The sequence below is a fragment of the Panthera tigris genome, chromosome E1, assembly GCF_018350195.1.
Source record: "Panthera tigris isolate Pti1 chromosome E1, P.tigris_Pti1_mat1.1, whole genome shotgun sequence".
Classification (NCBI taxonomy): domain Eukaryota; kingdom Metazoa; phylum Chordata; class Mammalia; order Carnivora; family Felidae; genus Panthera; species Panthera tigris.
The window spans coordinates 11,413,344-11,432,434 of NC_056673.1; the positions used below are offsets into that span (position 1 = coordinate 11,413,344).

A 19,091-nucleotide genomic window follows, 5' to 3' on the forward strand; every position below is an offset into this window, starting at 1 on the left:
GGTCCCAGGCAGCCTCTTGTTGTGCCTGCTTCCTCCTGGGAAGCCGTCGGCTCCTAAGGAGGTGAGGTGAGGGTGGGTGAAGGCCTGTTCTGGGCCTGACACGGAGCAAAGCGGAGGTGCATGGAGTGTGGTCTCTGCTCTGGAGGAGCTCCCAGCCTGGTGCGGGAGGCAGACAGGAAACAGCTCCTCTCCACGAAGCCGTGACATCGGGTTGCTCTTGAAGCCGAACCGAGTACTCTCAACCGGCCCGAACGAGGAGCCCTGAGCGGCCTCTCACAGACCTCACCCCTGACACCTGCAGCAGACCAGGTTGGCCTCAGTTTGGCAGGTCCAGCTTTCCACTGCAGGGGACCCAGTGTCCCCTTAATGTGTCACTGACCTCCATTCCCAGCCTGCAGGGGGAGTTCTTCCAGGCACTGGAATCTGAGAGCAGTCCAGAAACAATCGAGAAACTGAGAGGGCCTCTTGAGGCAGCGTTGTGCTGTGTCAGCGTCCGAATTCCTGCTGACAGGGGGTTTGCAGTGGACAGAGCTGAGCTCCTGGCAGCAGGGGGTGGGCCGAACAAAGCCAGCATGCTTCCAGACAGCCATAGCAGACCCAGACAGCAAGCATACTCCGTGCATGTGTGCGTGTGTGTGTGTGTGTGTGTGTGTGTGTGTGTGTGTTTAAACAAGCCCATCAGCCAAGACAAACAGAACCTAATCTCCTGGCATCAGCTCACAGTTTTCAAAAATAGGTTGCTTCCCATGACGTTTTCCTTCCCTCTGTTTTGTTCCAACTCCAAGCCTACCAGCCCTCCCTGCTATCGTATAAATCAAACAGAGAAGGAACGACTCCGGGTGCCAGTGGGAGGCTGGCCTTCCAACAGGGGAGATTCAGGAGTTGGGCAGCTCTGTGTGAACAGCCACGGCTCTCCTTGCCACCGGCCTCGCTCCTCAGTCATTCTTGACATCTTCCCTCTTCTTCTTCCTGGGACAGTTGGAGCCAGCTGGGCAGGGGCTCCCAAAGGCCAGGGCCACCCCAGACAGCGAGACTGCCACATGGGAAAATGCCACCATCTGCTTGGAAAGTGATGGGATTGGAATGTGCCCCGAGGACCCCTCAGTTGAGCTGGAGGGCAGCCAGATTGCTCAGGGTAGAAGCTGTCCAAAGCTCACAGTGCTGGCCAGGGCCATGGAAATAAACCCATTTGTCACCACCCCAAATGTTCACGCCAACAGAAGCTGCTCCCGATTGGAGTGTAAACCTCTGGGTAGGAGGAGATGCAAAGAGAGGAAATTGTAGGTGTCGGTCCCGGGACGTATCGGTGTGGCGACCATAACCATGGGCGGGAATGTCCCGATTGCTTCGTGTGCCTAGCAGAGCATTTTCAGGTGTGGCCTTGAGCAGAACCTCAGCGAACCTCAGCAGGAGAGCCATTTGCTTCAAGGGAAGCGGAGGCCACTCCTCATGCTGTGCTGTCAGTGTAGCCGGAGACCCTGAGGGAAACTGAGGCAGGGTGCCCGGAGGGAACACTGTGCCGTGTGGGATCCTCCACTCCCTGAGCTGGGAGAGTCGTCCTCGGCAGTCCGGCTCCACACATGTGCTCGGATTCCACCTACAGCGTGTTGCCTGGTGTGCCTGCCTCATCTTCCTTAACGTCTTCTTGACACGACAGGCTGTTCACGTGAGCCCATGGAAGCACTTCGTTTCCAAACGCACATCCTAGTTAGACTTTGGGAAGCGCCGCGGCGAGGCAGCAAGAGCCACCGGGTTCACATCCAGGCCCTCCCGCTGACAGGCTGGGCGACACTGGGCCAGTCGCCTACCCCTCAGGGCCCAGAGTGATCACACTCAGAAGGGTAGGAATCGTCCGCTCGAGGTGGCGCACAAGCCCATCATACGCAAGTTGGAGCCCCCGTGATTATTATCGGCACCCCCTTCTATACAGCGAGCTAAAGTCTGTCTCCCTGTAGCTGCTACCCTGGTCTGTCATCTTTGACGACAGAACAAAACAAAGTCTTCTTTGGCGAGGTGGGTCCTTAAATGTTTGAGGACTGCCATAAGCCCTTCCACGGCCCGGTCCCTGTGTGGGACAAACGTGGCTGTTGATTGCCCACCTCGTAGATGACCTGTCAGTTCTCAGCAGGAGTCGGGTGCTGTAAATCGAGAGCATTTCCATCAACACAAAACCTTCCATCTCTTCCTCATATGGCCGGTAAGCCAGGTCTTCCCCCATCCTGTGTGTGGGCACTTGGGTCCGGGCCTGAAATTTGAGACTGCCATCTGTGTCTGCTAGAGTTCACGTCCTTAGCCGCAGCCCGTGAGTCCAGTGTTTGAAATCTTTAAAAGATCCCGAGGCTGTCATTCGGTATTCTCTGTCTCTCCCAAATTAGCCTCTTGAGCTTTGTCTTCAAATAGTAATAACTTTTAATTAATCCAGCGATGCCAAAATTGGGCATTCCTGCGTGGCCATCCGTCAGATAATAAAAGAAGCCCTCCTCCACATTGTTTCTTCAAGTAGCAGATGGTATATCCCCTCTTGCGTCTTGCATCATTTCAGCAAAAACCAGGATGTCCAGGACCATTTTCTCTAGAGAAATCTAGTTTATTCTACATGTTTAGCTTCATTATCCCCCCTTCTCTTCAACAAAGAGTTTCTCCTCCTTCCCCCCCCGCCTTCCTTTGCAGCTATAGAAAAGAGATCTTCAGGACCTTGTTCCGTGCTCCTTAGAACTTGGAGAGGGTTCAGAGGAAATCCATAAAGATGATTAAAAGATTGTTTTATGAGGTGGGGATGAGAATGTCCCTTGAAGAAAAGATAAAGGCATTGGGATTAATTAGACAGAAAGAGGATATTTTAATACGTTCTGATCGATGGAGGGCTTTCGCACAAAGAACACTGACCAGCTGTTCTCCTCCTCTGTTGAGAAGCCGAAATCTTCAACACGTAGGAAATTCCTGTCCTGGCTGTTGCACAGTGGGAAGGACGACCTGGGCAAGACTTCGGGCCAGAAGAAAGTCGCTCCGTTTGGTTGGTTTAGAGATGGAGGTAGGCAGAGGAAGGTCTCCCCAGCTGCGCCTGCCCTGGGTCTGGCTGCGTGTGACCCCATGAAGGTCATACAGGCGGCCAGCTGGTGGTTGGTGGCAGAAATCTCAACATTCTGGTTCTTCTCTCCCCTTTGATCTCTGTCTTTTTTCTCACTGTTTATTTATTTTAAGACGATGGGAGCGCCGGAGTGGCTCAGTCACTTAAGCATCCTACTTTGGCCCGTGTCTTGATCTCGTGGTTTCTGAGTTTGAGCTCTGCGCCGGCTCTCTGCTGTCAGGGAGGAGCCCTCTTGGGATCCTCTGTCTCCCTGTGTCTGTGCCCCCACTCCATTCTTGTGCTCACTCTCTCCCTTTCAAAAATAAACAAACATTAAAGAAAAAAAAATGATGATGACCTAGGGTCACATTCAGTGCTGGCTGGCTCATTCAGTGGAGCTTGCAACTCTTGGTCTCGGGGTTGTGAAGTTCGAGCCCCACGTTGGGTGTGGAGATTCTTTAAAATAAAACAAACAGAAAAAGAAGGTGGTGACTTAAAAACTTGAAGGAAGGAGATGGTAAAACTTTCTCTGTGCAGAGACCCTTGGACATCCTTGATTTAGAAGCTCCAGGCCAGACTCTCTGGGCCAGTTTAGGCAGAGCTCTTTGGGAGGTGCCTGGGGACCTCTCTCGGGTTGGGCCACAGAGGCTTTGCCCATGGGGTGGGTCGGGGGCCATCTCTCTGCCCACGCCAGCTGGAGGCTGTGGGAGCAAGGCAGCAAGTGCAAGCTCAGAGCAGGTGTTTCTGGTTCCTGCAGTTCATGAGATCACACATTCTCTGCCCTTGGGTCTCATTCTTCCCAAGAGCTGAGTCGTAATGTTAGAGCCAGGAGAGGTCTCAGAAATCCTCTAGCACTTTCCAAACGCTTTTGTAAAGTAATGGAACCCTTTTCTCCACCAGTAAAATTCTCCAGAGAACCGCAGGGTTTATTTATTTTGAGAGAGAGCGTGTGAGAAAGCATGAGCGGGGGATGGGCAGAGAGCGAGGGGGAGAGAGAGAGAATCCCAAGCAGGCTCCTGCCATGTCAGTGCAGACCCGGACTCGGGGCTCGATTCCGTGAACGTGAGGTCATGACCTGAGCAGAAACCAAGAGTTGGATACTTAACCGACTGAGCCACTCAGACGCCCTTGTACTGTTTAAAATAGATAAAAGCTGCCGTAGGGTGGGGTGTCCCAAAACCCCATGCCGTGGAGGCACTTTAGTGGCACTCTGCAGAGCTTCAGCACTTCGCTGACCCCCTTTTCCTTCTCCGGAGAGAAACAGTTCCAGAGGGTGCTGGAGGCTCGGAGAGCTGATCTAGTCAGTCATGGCTGCTTGCTGCCTGCCACTTGGTTCCCAGCACACGGGAGGGCCTGGGCTCCGTGGGGGGAGACTGAATCCAGCCCTGCCCTTTTTCATCTAGTGGTTCTGTGCTTTGGGCATTTGGAGCCATGTTACTGAGACGCTCCCTGCCATCTTCTGAGGGATCTGGTTCGGTTCTCCGTGGGTTCCGGTAGACCATCCTTGAGGGCTGCTCTGCGTTCGGAGGCTTCCAGTGGTTAGGGTGGGGGTAAGGGCTGGTCTTCGCTTATTTGAGGCTCTGATGGAGGGGCTCTGGCGACCTGGGGCCGCAGCCCCTAGTAGAGGTATGTCCAGAGTGCTGTGGAAGTCTTGAGAAGGTTGGGGTTGGGGGGAGTCTCCAGAAAAGATCGAGCTCCTTTTGCTCCTCAGAGATCTTTGGCAAACACCTTGAGTGCCGGTCTCCTCTATACCAGGCACGCCCTCACCCAGGGAGAGGGAGTGACAGGGTGGCCCAGAAAGGGGTCCTGGCAGACAGCAGAGAGGCAGGCGCTGCGCCTCTTTGCTCTGTCCACTGCCCGGCCTCCTGTGTCCCCAGGCTCCGTCTCTCCCACTCCTCCATTCCCATGCTCTTTGGCTGGTCTCTGGTGTGTCTTCCAAAGCGCTGGGCAGGATCTGCTACCCGAGAATGGCCAAGCTTCTTTTTTCTTTTGGTTGACGGGGGCTGGTCTTTTAAAGTTCATCTAAATCCGTGTTTCCTTCTTGGCCCTAAGCAGGTGCTCCTTGAACTCTAACAGTGTGTTAGAAATACTACAATCATTTATACCGTTCACGTCAGCCCTGGCTCCCGGAATCCTTCATGCTATCTACTGTGATGGCTTCTTTCATAAGTGCCTCTGTGGGGTTTCGTTTTGTTTTGTTTTATGTTGATGGCCTGGCTTCATTTTAGCCCTCACTCATGAGCGTACTTTGTGTCTGTAATTTGGGTTTCCACTGGGCCTCTGGCTTTGACTGTTCCTGTGGTGACTGGATTTGACCTGTGAGTGTCCACCAGCATCCATGGCAGTTATTGTGACGGTCCATCACTCGAGTTCTGGAAAGGCTCCAAGTCCCAGGCCAGTTCCTGAATGCCCCTCCCCTGGCCGGCCTGGGGATACGAGCCATTCACAATGGTAGAGAGTGGCCATTTTGTGGTATTTCACTCTTTACTGGATATAATGTCTTGTGCAATTCATTTTTGGTATTTGCCTCTTGTTATTCAGACACATGGCTGTATGTTTATAAGTGCTTACTACTGGGTCACTGGGGCCTGGGATGAGTCCTGGAGAGGGAAAATTAGATTCTAGGTGAAGGAGAATTCCCCATTCTCTGAGTGGAGAGAGTGCTAGGTAGAAGGCTAAGCTGATGTGGATAACTGAGCGAGGACAGTGATGGGGAGCTGGTGGTTTGCATGCACCGAGGACTCAGAGCACCGTAGAGTCCAGGCCCCCATCCTTCTTCCTCCAGCCTCAGCCTGCTTCTGACCTCCCCTCCTCTGCATCTCCTGCTGGTGGGAATGCCACTCCCTGCCTGGGCTGATCTGGCCAGGGCTCAGCTGGCACCGGAAGTACCAGCTCGAGGGTAGGGAGAGAGGAGTTTTGACCATCCAGTGATTTGCTGGGAGCCTCCTATTTCCAGGATGGTCCTGCCTTCTCCCAAACAAAGAATGGGGGTCTTAGGAGAATCAAGAGTGGGAATCTGTTCATAGAGAAAATTAGAAGGTCTAGACACTGGGCTTGCTGTCCCTAGAACCAAGAGAAACATTAGCATTCTAACTCTACAGAGGGCCAGCAACTGGGTAGACCCATGACCAAGGCAGTGTTTCCATAACCAGAGAGACCGGGCGCAACAAGCCAGAGAATCTCCAGATGAAGCTGTTTTTCTGCCGGTAAACACCAGACTAGTTTGTACCCAGCTGTCTAAATCTAGATACCTTCTGTCTTGGAAATTACAGCTGGAGTGGGGTGATTCTGGGCTGACCCACGTGGGCTGAGCTGCTTTCCTCAGCTGCCTCCGCTCTTGGGGAAGCAGCCCCCGCAGGCCAAGCAGCCAGGGGAGGGGTGACAGCAGAAGCCGTGTCCAGGCCTGGTGTCTGGCTGGTCATGGTCTACTTATTCTGTGATGGACAGGTCTGTCGAAGTCCCGACCTTGCTCTTACCTGCAGGATCAAGCCTAGGACACGCATCCCCCCCCCCCCCCTTCAGTGGTGAAGCAAGAATGTGTGTGTGAATGCGTGTAAGGGAACACTATTTCGGTGCCTTGGACCGAGTGTGGACAGAAGGAATGCAACTTGCCTTCAGTAATTCTCCCTGGAGCATTTAGGGAGTAGCTCCTACGTGTCAGTCATGGGTACTGGAGAAACAGGGACAAAGGATGCCATCTCTGCCCTCAAGAAGCTTCAGTGTAGAGTGTAGAGCGTGAGGCAGACCAGGAGCCCGGTCATAACACCCCATGTGCAGTGAGCACAGTGTTACAGGGCGCCATTGGGTGCCTGGATTCCCTGCTTTGCCTTTGCCCACCTCTGTGGTCCACTCGGCAGATGATTCCTGGGCCTTTTCCCTGCGTGTGGCTCCGCACAGGGCATGAGGGGGAATAAATGGTGGCACCTCCCTCATGGAGTTTATGGTGTAGTGGGAGGAGAAACCTAGTTCTAGCTAAGCTCTGGACAAAATACAAAACTGAACAGAGATCGTGTATGTGCAGTGAGTAGAGCAGTGACTTCTACCAGAAACATTTCAAAAGGAGGTGGTTTTGAGGCTGAGCTGTGAGAAGGAAGGACCTCTGCCCCTGCCCTCAGCCCCTTCATTCACTGGGTCATCAGCTGCCTCCTGCGTCTAGGTGGGCAGGGACAAGCTGTTCCCTGCTTCGCCCCCATTGGGACTTGGAGCTTTTGTCCTTAGGCTCTTCCTGTACTCAGGGATGCTGCAGGGCCAGTCTAGGATACAGGATGGCAAGGAGCCCTGGCAGGTAGGTGAGGGAGCTCCACAGGCAAGTTTCAACGAGAGCCCGAGTCAGGCTGCCATCTGGAGCAGGAAAAGCCTTCGGTAGCCAGGCTATAAAGTGGTAAGGGTCTGTCTTCAGAGGGATAGTCCTTCCGGGGGTAGAGAGGGCCCCAGTGGTGACTGGGAGTTCACAGCTTGCTGAGCTCAGACCTCAGCGAAATGTCAGACGCGCCGCCGAAATACACCTGGTGTGGTCGGGCTGCCGGGAGTGTACAATGAACTGATCTCTTTTTTTGGAGGGTCTTCTGCCGTTACCAGTCTGTGTTCTAAAGGACCCCGCCCTTTCACCCAGAAATTCCACTTCTAGTAGCTTGTCCTGTGGAAGCACTGGCACAGATGCAGGAGCACGTGTGCGCGCGAATGTTCCTTGGTGCTGTGTTTGGGCCGGCCAAAAAGAGGCCTCAGCCTGAATGCCCAGCAGTTGGGGGGGAAGGGGAAGTGTAATATAATACACGAAGGGACGAGGCCGGCTGTACAAAGCCGTGGGAAAAAAGGTTGTCGAGAGTATTTTGCTGAAGAGAAAAAGCAAGCTGCAAAGAATCCTGTTCTTAGATGTAAGGAACGGTCTGCGCAAACACGTACCGATGTACGTACGACGGCTAGCTGTGGACGCTTGCCCGTCTATTGAACAAGAGCTTACTTCCCCTGCGGTGACAGGAGGCAGAGAGGAGCCTTCCACTTTGCATCCCACCCACGTCCAGCTTTCTGGACAAGCGTGCACTCTTTTTGTGACTTTTAAGAATTGGCACACATTTTCCCAAAGGAAATGGAATGTGACCAAAAGCGTCCCCAGCAGGCTAGCCAGAGGCGCGTGTGTTCCCTAGGAGCTGAACAGGACCTGCCGGGCCATGCAGCAGCGCATCGTGGAGCTCATCTCCCGCGTGTCCAACGAGGAGGTCACCGAGGAGCTGCTGCACGTCAACGATGACCTCAACAACGTCTTCCTCCGCTACGAGAGGTGGGGGTTAGGGCCCTTCTTCTCCCTGGGAAAGGCTGGTGCCCTGGCAGAGGGATTTCTTTCCTCAACAATGGAGAGAGGGGGAGGGAGAGATTAGAGTTGGAAAACGGTCATCAGAGATGCTAATGTGTTCCCCCGCTGACTGGGAAAATGCTTCTCCGGTTCTCCTGGGAACCGGGCCGGCTGGGCGGAAGGTGACGTGGGGAATTCGGCTCTGCCCTTTGCAAGCCTCAGGCCGCCCAGCCTTCCCCAGTACCCCCAGCCCCTCAAGGGTGGGGAGGGCAGGGCCCCAGAGCTTCGCACCTGCTCCTTTGAAGATCCTTTGAGTTTGAAAAGGATTAAGGGGGGGGGGGGGATTCTCTACTAAGGAAAAAAGATTTCCTCTTTCCCATCTTTAAAAAAAGAAGAAAAAGATTTTTCCCTCCCTTTGCAAATGTCAGTGTGTCTAGAGTGTTCCAAAGAAGGCAGGGTGTAAGTGCCGGATGCTGCTGCTTAGGGAAACACACACACACACACACACACACACACACACACACTCAACATGCGTACATACACGTTCATTTGAGTTCTTTCTGCAGCCAAATCATTTTTGGATTTGAGGTAACCAACTTGAAAATTCTTTTCCTTTTCCAAAGCCTCCCCCGGGAGCAGCAGTTGTCAGTAGGAGGTAATGGCAGGTACAGCTCCCATATCATCACTCCGGTGCCTGTACCTTGGGCTTCCCCCAGTGAAGGCACCAGAAAGCACCTTGACCAGGCCAACCTTCTCCTAAGTCTGAGGCCCTCGGAGACATGGGGCCCTGGTATCAGTTAGGGTCAGTGTGACAGATAACTTGCATCTAGGGGACTTCGAGGGTGATTTTGCTCTGGGTGTCCCAGCCCTGGGCCTTGTCTCAGCTTTGACTGTGATAGTAGGGATGGGGGGGGGGGGCGGGGAGTCCTTTGTCCATCTGACAGACAAAGAAACCTCTGCAGTAAGAATGTGGAGCTACCCAGGAGCCTCGTGTGTCTGGTGGAGATGAGCAGATCTGGGGTGCCTCGACTCCCAGCCCGAGACCCCTCAGTTTTGTCATGTGGTTCTGGTTTCTCTACTTTCAATGGGCGTGGCCTTTCACCTGTTAAACCCATTTCAGCCCCTCCTAGGATAGGAAGACGGGCTAAAGTGGGCATTTTCCCGAGTCAACCATGCCCAGTCTGACCACAAATTCAGAAGCAAAGCCTGGGCCAGCAGCCCTGAGGTATCATTCTGGCTTGAGACCTTTTGATAAGACTAATCGTCCCTCGAAGATGGTGGGGGAAAGGTACCCCAGGATTAGAAACTTTTCAGATGGGTTGATACTCCCATTCTCCTTATAGGCCATGGCTCATAAAAACACACAAGTCTTTCTTGAGACCACAGTGGATACATATCGCCTAACCAGATGGTCCTTCCTGGGGATCACTGGTCACCAGGCACTGACCCCGGCCCGTGGGGAGACCTATGTGGAAGGACAGCAGATCTCCATAAACCCTGCTGTCTCTAGCCTCTGGCTGGAGACAGTCTCTTAGCTACTGCTTTGCCCATGACGTTTTGGAACTCTTAAGTGCAAGGGCAGCCTACACACGTGCCTCACAATTGCTCTTGTGTTCCCACCTGGTGTGAGAGTGACTTGGGTATGCCACAGGAGAGGCTCACTGTGGTCGCTCCAAGCCGAGTCCCATCCTCAGCTACTGGGGAGTCCTCTGGCCCTGCCAGGGGCCTGTGCTTGTCTTCCTCCTCTGGCTGTCTGTCCTGTGTGCGCCCCGCCCCCTTTCCACCAGCAAGCTGAGCTGGGGGCATTTTAGCGACACAGGCTAATCACTCCTAGTGCGGCTCTGTGAAATAGGGAGGGGGCTGCGCGTCTCTCCTGGCTTTGCAAACAGACCTCTGAGCACCCCCCAGGTACAGTGGTTGGCCCAGCCACCCCCTCTAGGGGCAAGAGGGGCACTCTGGGCCCAGGATGTGAGGGGACAGCTGGGGGAGCTTTTGGTCCCCTGGATGTGCCAACCAGCACCTTCGTCCCTCCCCTCAGCGGGCTTGTGGGTGAGCCTGGAGGCTGGTTCTCCTCCAGGGCAGCGCCCCCTACGGAGGAAGGCGTGGTGAAGTTGTGTGTGGGGAGATCCACTTTCCCTGGTCCCCAGGTGGCCCCGATTGGTCTCCTTTCCTGGAGGCTCTGTCCCCAGGAGCTCTTCACGGGACCAGGGAGCATCACTGTGCCACGTCACGCCCCTTACTGTGCTTTCCCTTCCCCGTTAGGTTCGAACGATACAGGTCAGGCCGATCAGTTCAAAATGCCAGTAACGGAGTAAGTATTCCTTCAGAATTCTCTCATCTCCAGAGGCTGGGAGGCCTATCTCCATTCTGTCTCACCTTTGGTTCTTATAATTGGGGCTTCAATATTTGAGCAATTAGGGGCGCCTGACTGGCTCCGTCTGTGGAGCGTGCGACTCTTGATCTCGGGGTCATGAGTTCAAGCACCACATTGGGGGTAGAGTTTACTTAAAAAAGAAAAAAAAAGAGCAAGTTCAGGGCGCCTGGGTGGTTCTGTTGGTTAAGCGTCTGACTTTGGCTTGGGTTACGATCTCGCGGTTCATGAGTTAGAGCCCTGCGTCTAGGTCTGTGCTGGCTGTTTGGAGCCTGCTTGGGATTCTTTCTCTCCCTGTCTCCTCCTCTCTGCCCCTCCCCCTCCCCCATTTGTGTGTGTGCCCTTTTTCTCTCTCTCTCTCAATACGTAAATAAGCTTCAGAAAAAAAAGTACAGAGCAAGCTCTGGTTGGTGGGATACTGAGGAAGAGCTAACAGGCACATTCCTGGCAGGAGGGTGGCAAAGAAGCCCCAAGTTACAGCTCCTGGGACAGTGACTGTCCTGGTGGCTGGTTCAGCCCTGCCTCCTTTGGTGGGGGGAGGAGCCAATGCAGAGCTCACTAACAGCCAGGCCCACCATGGACCCTTGAAGTTCCCTGAAACCCAGGTGAGGGAGACTGCCTTGTTCCTGTATTGGGGAAACGTTGATGCTTTTCCTCGGGGACCATGCACGATGCCTGCTGGCTTTGGAGCCCAGCACCAGGGCTCCGAGGCTCACCGCTATCTTATGCTCTGGCAGGTACTGAACGAAGTGACCGAAGACAACTTAATAGACCTGGGGCCGGGGTCTCCAGCTGTGGTGAGCCCAATGGTGGGGAACACGGCACCCCCATCTTCTCTCTCCTCCCAGCTTGCAGGCTTGGGTAAGTGTCTCATAGGGACAAAGAGGGTCTCCTTTGTAGGCCACTTCGTAATTGTGAGTCTGGGCTGAGGGTCCATTTCTCTCTCTCTGTTGTAAGTCCCAGAGAGAGCATTTTGAGGAATCCGTGGGAAAGTGTATTCCTGAGGCCTGGCCAATTGTACCATTTTTAGTTCATGACTTTTGTCCCTAAACTTAAAAGTTTAAACCTGTGTTGCAAAGAAGGGGTGGAGGGAGTTCCAAGGAACAGGAAGTTGTTTGCTTTAAAAGAAAGGTAGCTGCTGTGTTTTATCTGGAATATTCCATGTGGTTAAAGTGATTGTCTTCTCAATATAAATTAGGCCAAGGATGGCAAATAGGTTTTAGCTCATTGGCTACTTGGGACACAGGTCTAAGAAGGATGCTGAAGCCACATCAGAGCTTGGAAGCTGAGTCTGTAGTTGATTGGTAATGTCTGCCACAGACTTGGAAGTAGGAAGTGATGACACTGATACATTTGCTCTCCTTGAACTAACATCAGCCTAAAGTGCTCCACTGCCTGAATCCTAAAACAAAAGAAACTCACCACTTTTCCACTTCTCTGTTTGAAAGTGTGTATATGATTCTAGATGCTGCAAATATGCTGGATGATACGAATCTATAACAAAATGACAGTATTGAGATAATAATGCATGGCCCTTGCAAAATTCTGTCTTGCTTTTTTCTGTTTCCTTTTTTTTTCTTAGTATTTCTCTTTATACCTTTATTCCATTTCAGTCAAACAGGGTTTTTATTTAGTGGCCTGTCAGTTACTATAATCCTGGCTTCTCGGCATCTCATATATTTGTAGCTACTGTTTTTCTTTCGGAACAGATTTCTCTGCCTTGAATCCATCCAGCATATGGCCACCATATTTAAAATCCAAAATTCAAACTGAATTCTGCTGTCTTCCTTCTTTTCTTTTTTTGAATGTTTATTTATTTTTGAGAGAGAGAGAGAGAGGGAGACAGGATCGGAAGGGGGCTCTGCACTGAGAGCAGAGAGTCTGATGCGGGGCTCGAAATCACGAACTGTGAGATCATGACCTGAGCTAAAGTTGGACACTTAACTGATGAGCCACCCAGGTGCCCTAGCTGCCTTCCTTCTAGTGTTCAGTCTCTGTCCACAAGCATTTTTCATTTCACACACCCTGGACTTCAGGTTCTGTACCTTGGTACTTACCTTTCCCCCTTCTCCCTGCAGCAGAGTCCACTTGGCCTTCAAGCCCCACTGTTGGGTCAGTTTTGAGTCTTTTCCAGTGTCTCAAGCTAGGTACTGGTATCGTCTGTCTGGCTCCCACCTACTCATTGCGCTCCTTTAGGCCGAGGACCATGTCAAATTCAGTTTGGTGCACGCAGGAGCTGGCTCTGAACGTGGTGGGTGCCTGCAAAATATTTGTCCAGTAAATACATGACCCAGGCCCTTAGATATCCTGACAGAGTTAGTGAGGCACGCACTGGTCAGAGAATTGTGGGAAATCTGCAGGGGTACTGGCCTTGGGCCCCTCCCCGCTGCCAGCAGTCTCGCTTCCATTCATGAGGACTCTTTGCCCACCTTGAGTAGCCTGGGGGATGGGCTTTTCTGTCCCCCATCTGGGTCCCACCGCGGCTCCTCCTGCATGTGGTGGGCTGGGAGTGCAGAGGAGAGGCCTATGTTCCCCCTGCCTGACCCAGAACTCTAACCTGCCCACTGGCTTCCTAACTTGGGCATCCTTCATTAAGCCCACGGGCCACATTTTATTCTCACCCTACCCTCCTTTGTTTTGTTGCCGCAGACTTGGGGACAGAGAGCGTCAGTGGCACCCTCAGTTCACTCCAGCAGTGTAATCCCCGTGATGGCTTTGACATGTTTGCCCAGACGAGAGGGAGCTCCTTGGCCGAGCAACGCAAGACGTATGTGGGGACCGTTTCAGTGGCTCTCGGAAGGTATTGGGGGAGGATTGATCCAGGCCTGGTCACAGGCCAACACAAAGACGCCTTTTATTTACCAGATCCAGGACTGCCAAGAACGTTGAAATATGGCCGCGAAGACTTGGCAATAGGCACAGCTTTTGAATGGACACCAACCTCCCCCCCCAACCCCCACCTCCCCGCCTCAGGGTTGATTGTAGTCGGATCTCTCCCATCCGCAAGAGAGTGCCCCTCATTCTCTCTGCTCCCTGTGCTGCTGCTGAAGAGGAACTAGGAGCTAGGAGGGTGCAGCCAGGCAGGGCCTAGCAGCATGGTTTTCCTGCCCGAGTGTGTGGGCAGAGGCTTCCCTGACGGCAGCTCTGGCCAGGATAAGCCATATGAAACTGGGGAAATTGATCCTAAAATAGACACCCTCCCCCGCATCTCAGGGAGGCATAGACACATGCTTGGAGCTTCTTGTTCGGCCTTAAGGCAGGCAGGTGCTTTCCTGGAGCCCAGCACCTCAGCTTTCTGAGTCCCATGCTCAGGCATCAACAAGTTGACCAGAAACCCAAGGCCGCCATGCACCTCTCACCAGCACAAGTTGCTTTTAACAGCAAAAGAGGTCAGAATGCAGAGGGAGAGAAACTCCACGGTCAGTGACAGACCCCAATCCCAGACCGTGAGACCACCTTCCTTGTCAGATGCTACCGAGGCTGCCGCTTCTGAAATAATATTACTTGCAGCGTCAGGGCACTTCTGACGTCCCATCACTGGGCTTTAGAGATGCCCTGGTATTGTTACTTGAGAGGAACAACGAGGGGTACGGTGTCCCAGACCCCAGAGGAAATGAGGGGCTGAGCCAGTGCTGGGACTGTAGCCTCTGCCCGAAGGCCAAGTCTGTGGGAAACTAGAAAGTGATTATAGGTCACCGCCCCGTCCCCTGGGACCACTGGGTGGGTACTGACTGCTTGCGTTGCTTGTCTCCAGGGTAACCTACGAGGACCCCCAGGCTGTTGGAGGACTCGCTTCTGCACTAGACAGTCGGAAACAGAGCTCCGAAGTGGTAGGTCTTTCACCCTGTTTACCTGCCCAGAGTCCTCCAGAGGGAAAGTCGGGCAGCGTCGTAAAGCTGGCGGGGTGATGAAGCAGAAGCTGGGTTGCATGGAGGGCAGGGCACACTGGGGGAGACGGGCATGAGAGCACTGTGTTGCCTCATTGCGTCCTCACTCCAGCCCGTGGGTGATGCCCACCCAGTCAGCTTTCCCATGAAGCCCAGAGCAGACGGGCTCAGAGAAGGGACAGCATGCTCTGGGCACCGAGTGTGGATGGCAAGTGGGGGTCCGTCCTAGGAGGTCCAGCTCCACAGCCCCTTGTCTTCCTACATTGATGGCCCTGAGCTCTCAGGGCGCAGGTCTCCTACAGCCAGATAGGGTCTCTTCCCAAATGTTACACAGCCCTGGGGGTGGGCAGTGCTCCGACAAAATAACGGCCCTTACAAGGAAGGGAAATGCTCACCTGAGCCGCATCTCTGCTGATCGTTTGTAGTTGGCCTAGAGAAGCAGTACCAACCCACTAGAAGGCAGCTGATGGGCAGGATTTGTCTGGGGATCTGGGGCTGGAGGGGGGAGGAGCAGTGGGTGGAGGCCAGGAGGGTGCTCTGGGCAGCTCCGTGTCTGGAAGGAGCACGGCTAAAGGCAGAGGTGCTTTGAAGTGGAGGGTGGTGCTTGTTTGAGCCCCAGATGGCAGCTGTGGATTCTGTACGATTTCAGGTCACTGCAGGGGAAAGGATTTGTGTCTTAATGCTTCTCATGAGATCGCACCCCTTTTCGCCTAGGAATGCGTGTGGCTGTGTGTGAATGAGCGTCTGTTTGCAGGGACGGGGACGGGGAGAGCTGTGGGGATAAGGGCCCCGGAACGGCTGGACCTCTTGTCAGGGTCCCCCAGCTGGGTTAGAAAGGAGCAGTGCTCATCTGCCCACTGGACGGGGAGGTTTGCTTCAGAACAACGGTTCTTGGGCTCCTGCAGCCCCTGTCCAAATGGGCCCAGGCAGGCAGCAGTCTGCGGCCTGGTTTCTGGAAGAAGGTTCACCCTGGGGAAGGGACTTGTCCCTCTGTTCTGGCTCAGCCAACTGGGTGTGAGGGGTGTGCGGCCCTCTGCACTGGCCACTAGGGGGCACAGAAGAGCCAGCCCAACTGCCTCAGGTCTCAGCACTCTGCCTTTCCACCCCTGGGACCCGGACTCCCCAAATCTGCGTAGTGGTCGTGGCTCCATTTCTCCCATTACTTAGAATGTGTCCCCCCCCCGAATCGAGAGAGGGTGTTAGGAGGGCCCACCACCGGGCTGAGGCCACCAGCACACTGCCAGGTGAGGACATCTCCTGGCCACCCTGACCTGGCCTGTAGCTCTGTCCCTCAGCCAGGCCAACTTGGTTTGCTTCCCACTCCGTCCCCAGGGCCTGCCGCCGTCCGTACCAGGGTGTGCCACCTCTGCTGTTCTTAGTGCTTAGGCCTGGATCCAAGCTCAGGAGATGTGGCCAGCCTCCCGCCCTTCACCCTTTGGGCGTGTGGCTTGGCCCATCTCCCTGTTTTCAAAGATCTTGATGACTCCAGCATGTTTGCCACCTGATGGCAGGCAGATTACTTTCATGTTTACCGCTCGATGAGGGGAAGCAGGGCTTGTGGTGCCTGTGTGCCTGTGTCCGTCTGTGTGAGTATATGTATATCCCTGTCTGTGTGTGACTGTGTGCGCGTCTGTGTCTTCGTATATGTGTGTGCGCACACCCTCACTCACATGCATCTTGAGGCCAGTATTTCAGGTCATGATGTTCCATATCCTAAACCGTACCGACCTGGATACGAGAACTGGGCCAAAGGAGAAATTAAGAACACAGTGAAGGGGAGAAAATTGTAGAGCCACACCTCCACAATGCAATCCAATCAGAAGTCTTAACTTTAAATACCTTTGTGACTTCAAAAAGAGCAGTATGCCCAAATTCAGTGTTCAAGTTAAGAGTTTGGAAAAAGAAAACCCAAGTAACTGAGAAGGAGAAAAGAAAAAAAAGGCAGAAATAACTTAGAAAAAAAAAGGAGAAATGATTTGGTAAAAGCTGGCTCTTTGAAAAGTTGACCCTTTGCCAATTCCGAGAGCCCTAATCAGGAGAAGCGGCCGTGGCCAGCCTTCTGTGACCCCGTGGAGATTTTCCCAGTGTGTGGGAATAGTTGGCATGAGTTTATGTTACCCTGTTGGGATTTTTGGTTACTAAACTTCTCTTCTCTTTTCCAGAAAGGTAAGGGGGACATGCTGGAGGGGGGCGGGGGCAATGGGTCACATCTCCTTACATGACAAAAGATCAACTCTGAACAGTGACTTTTCATTTCCATGATATATACTGTTGCTTTCTTTATCCTGGGTCTTGCTGTGACTTTTCTTTCTGGGACTTTTCTGTCCTCGGCCCAGAAGAAAGGTAAAGGTGGGGACTCTGACCTGGAGCCCATAGACAGCTGGCTCATAACCCAAGGAATGGTGAGAGGTCACCAGCTGAGCCGAGCCCCCTGTCTACCCCAGCGCTTACCTGTGTCACCTGCTGAGCCCTTGTGAGTCAGACAGTACAAGGCCATTCTCTCCTAATGACTGGATGCCAAATTTCCCCCTGCCAAAATGTCTTCTTGTGTTTGTACAATCTCCTTAAGCCACAGACTTTCAGTCCTAGAAACGCCTCTGGTTTTCTGCTAAGGTCCGTGCCCCTGGGCCTTAAGGGTCTGGGACATTTGTGGAAGTGAGGGGAGGGCCCTCTCCCTCCTTTTACTGTCTCTGGAGCTCTCGGCAGTATTCGCTTTCCAGGATGAGCACAAGTTACTGTGGCTTTTGCTTATTGTTAGGAGGGGACATTTCTAAGAGAACAGACTCAAAAGCATCTGATCAGTTGGAGAAGCCCCCTCCAGCCTCTAGATCTGGCAGTCCTAGGCTGATGGGTTTTTATAATGGAGTAAATGTGTGCCCACTACATCCCCCAGAAGAATTTGAGACATCTTAAACACACAAACACAATAGAACAGAATAAAAAGAAGACCAAGCCAGGGGAGTTGAATATCATCAACACAGTTCTCGTCAAGTAGAGCTTTTCTGCCACAGAGACCCGAGTGGGCCTCTCCTGCCTCATCTGATCAGGTAGGTGGCCCTGAGTCTGCTACAGAGAGAGAGGGTGACCTCGTTCCAGGCCACTTGCCTCAGCGTGATGATTACACTTCTAATGAAGCCACCGTCCTCGCCTAGCACCTCTAACATAGAGACCAAAGGTCTGTGCGTGCGTGCGTGTGTGGCAGGGCTGGAACAGGAGAGGGTGCACAGAGGGAGGGACGATAGAAGCAGTCAGGCATCAGCCTCCGGGGTGGAGCCAGGCAGACACTAGACACATACTGGGGAAGAAGCGTAACCGACCCCTGGAACGCGGGCCAGGCTGTGGCCGACGGAGGGGTGTTCAGGCAGGCCAGCATGTCTGAGGCTGTAGGTGGCACGGCAGGGGTCACCTGTCTGAGCGAGGTGTGGCCAACACGCAATGGCCACACGGAGCCATCAGAATCGAGGGGGTGGGGGTATCTTCCTACCACCCCAGCTTGGAGCTAGGGACCTTGGCACAGCCACGCTCGGGCGGGGCCAGCCTTCCTCCATCTGTCGGCAGCAGGCACTTCATACTGCTCTTCTCCTGCACGCGACCCCAAAGCCATTCTTAGAGACACAGGCTTCTCCGGGCCCCTCATTGACTTCAGAGACAGGCTAGGGCTGTGGTCCTCGTGTGTGGGTGACCTTAGAACGGGACTCCTGGAGACCATGTCCACTCCAGTTCCAAATTGGGAGGATCCAGCCGTGTGTCCTTGTGCCCGTTAATCCTGCGAAAAAGGATACTGCCCGAACAAACTACCCTGAGTGTGGCATTAGCAGCTGGTGGTGGCACCTGCCTCTGCCCACACAAGATCCCCTCCCCCCCGCCCCCCACTAGAGCTCCAGTCTCCAACTTTCCAGAAACAAACCCAACTAACAGCTAACCTGGTATCTCACCTGCCTGACTGCAGTGGTTTGTTTTTTTTTTTCTTTTAAACAATGTATATTAATTGCTTTGCCTTATTTCCCCTAGTGTAGAAGCCCTGAGTCCTTCCAAACCCCCAAGTACAAATTCTTTACTTGGAAACTTTTTGTACTCTTGAGTAAGGCTGAAGGGCTTTTAGGCTGCTGCTCATGTTTGGCGGGGGGACCATGTTGTAGGGAGGATTTCTCAGTTCTCGTGAAATAGCACACCTGAGCTCTCCAGAAAGTGTTCCTGTTGCGTTGTAAATCAGACTCTGAGGTTTCCCTGTGGGTTGGGGGCTGTGAAATGGGCCCGTGCTCTCCTGGGACTTCAGGGGTCTAGACTTGCAACACCACAGTTGACAATACCAGATTCATTACCAGTTGAAGAGACCCCTGAGCAGCGTCAGGAGCCGCTCTGCCTGGAGACTGCTGGGAAATTGCCCCCCCGCCCCGGCCATAAGCAGGATGCAGCCAGAAAGATCCCCTGAGAAGAACGAGTGTCGGCCCCAACAAGAGCAGAAGTAGGTTGGTA

General features: G+C 53.4%; 1 protein-coding gene across 5 annotated transcripts in view; it reads left to right on the forward strand.

The window, feature by feature from the left end:
• The window catches only part of TOM1L2 (target of myb1 like 2 membrane trafficking protein), a 121,171-nt gene that overhangs the window by 91,395 nt on the left and 10,685 nt on the right, over positions 1 to 19,091 (forward strand). For 2 of the 5 annotated variants that reach the window (XM_042967355.1, XM_042967357.1), the window contains exons 8-13: positions 8,212 to 8,345; positions 10,620 to 10,668; positions 11,466 to 11,589; positions 13,378 to 13,495; positions 14,483 to 14,558; positions 16,952 to 17,017. In XM_042967355.1, coding sequence (XP_042823289.1) covers positions 8,212 to 8,345; positions 10,620 to 10,668; positions 11,466 to 11,589; positions 13,378 to 13,495; positions 14,483 to 14,558; positions 16,952 to 17,017 — 567 coding nt within the window. The remainder of the gene's footprint in view (positions 1 to 8,211; positions 8,346 to 10,619; positions 10,669 to 11,465; positions 11,590 to 13,377; positions 13,496 to 14,482; positions 14,559 to 16,951; positions 17,018 to 19,091) is intronic. The other 3 variants (XM_042967358.1, XM_042967359.1, XM_042967356.1) reach the window with 2 other exon arrangements.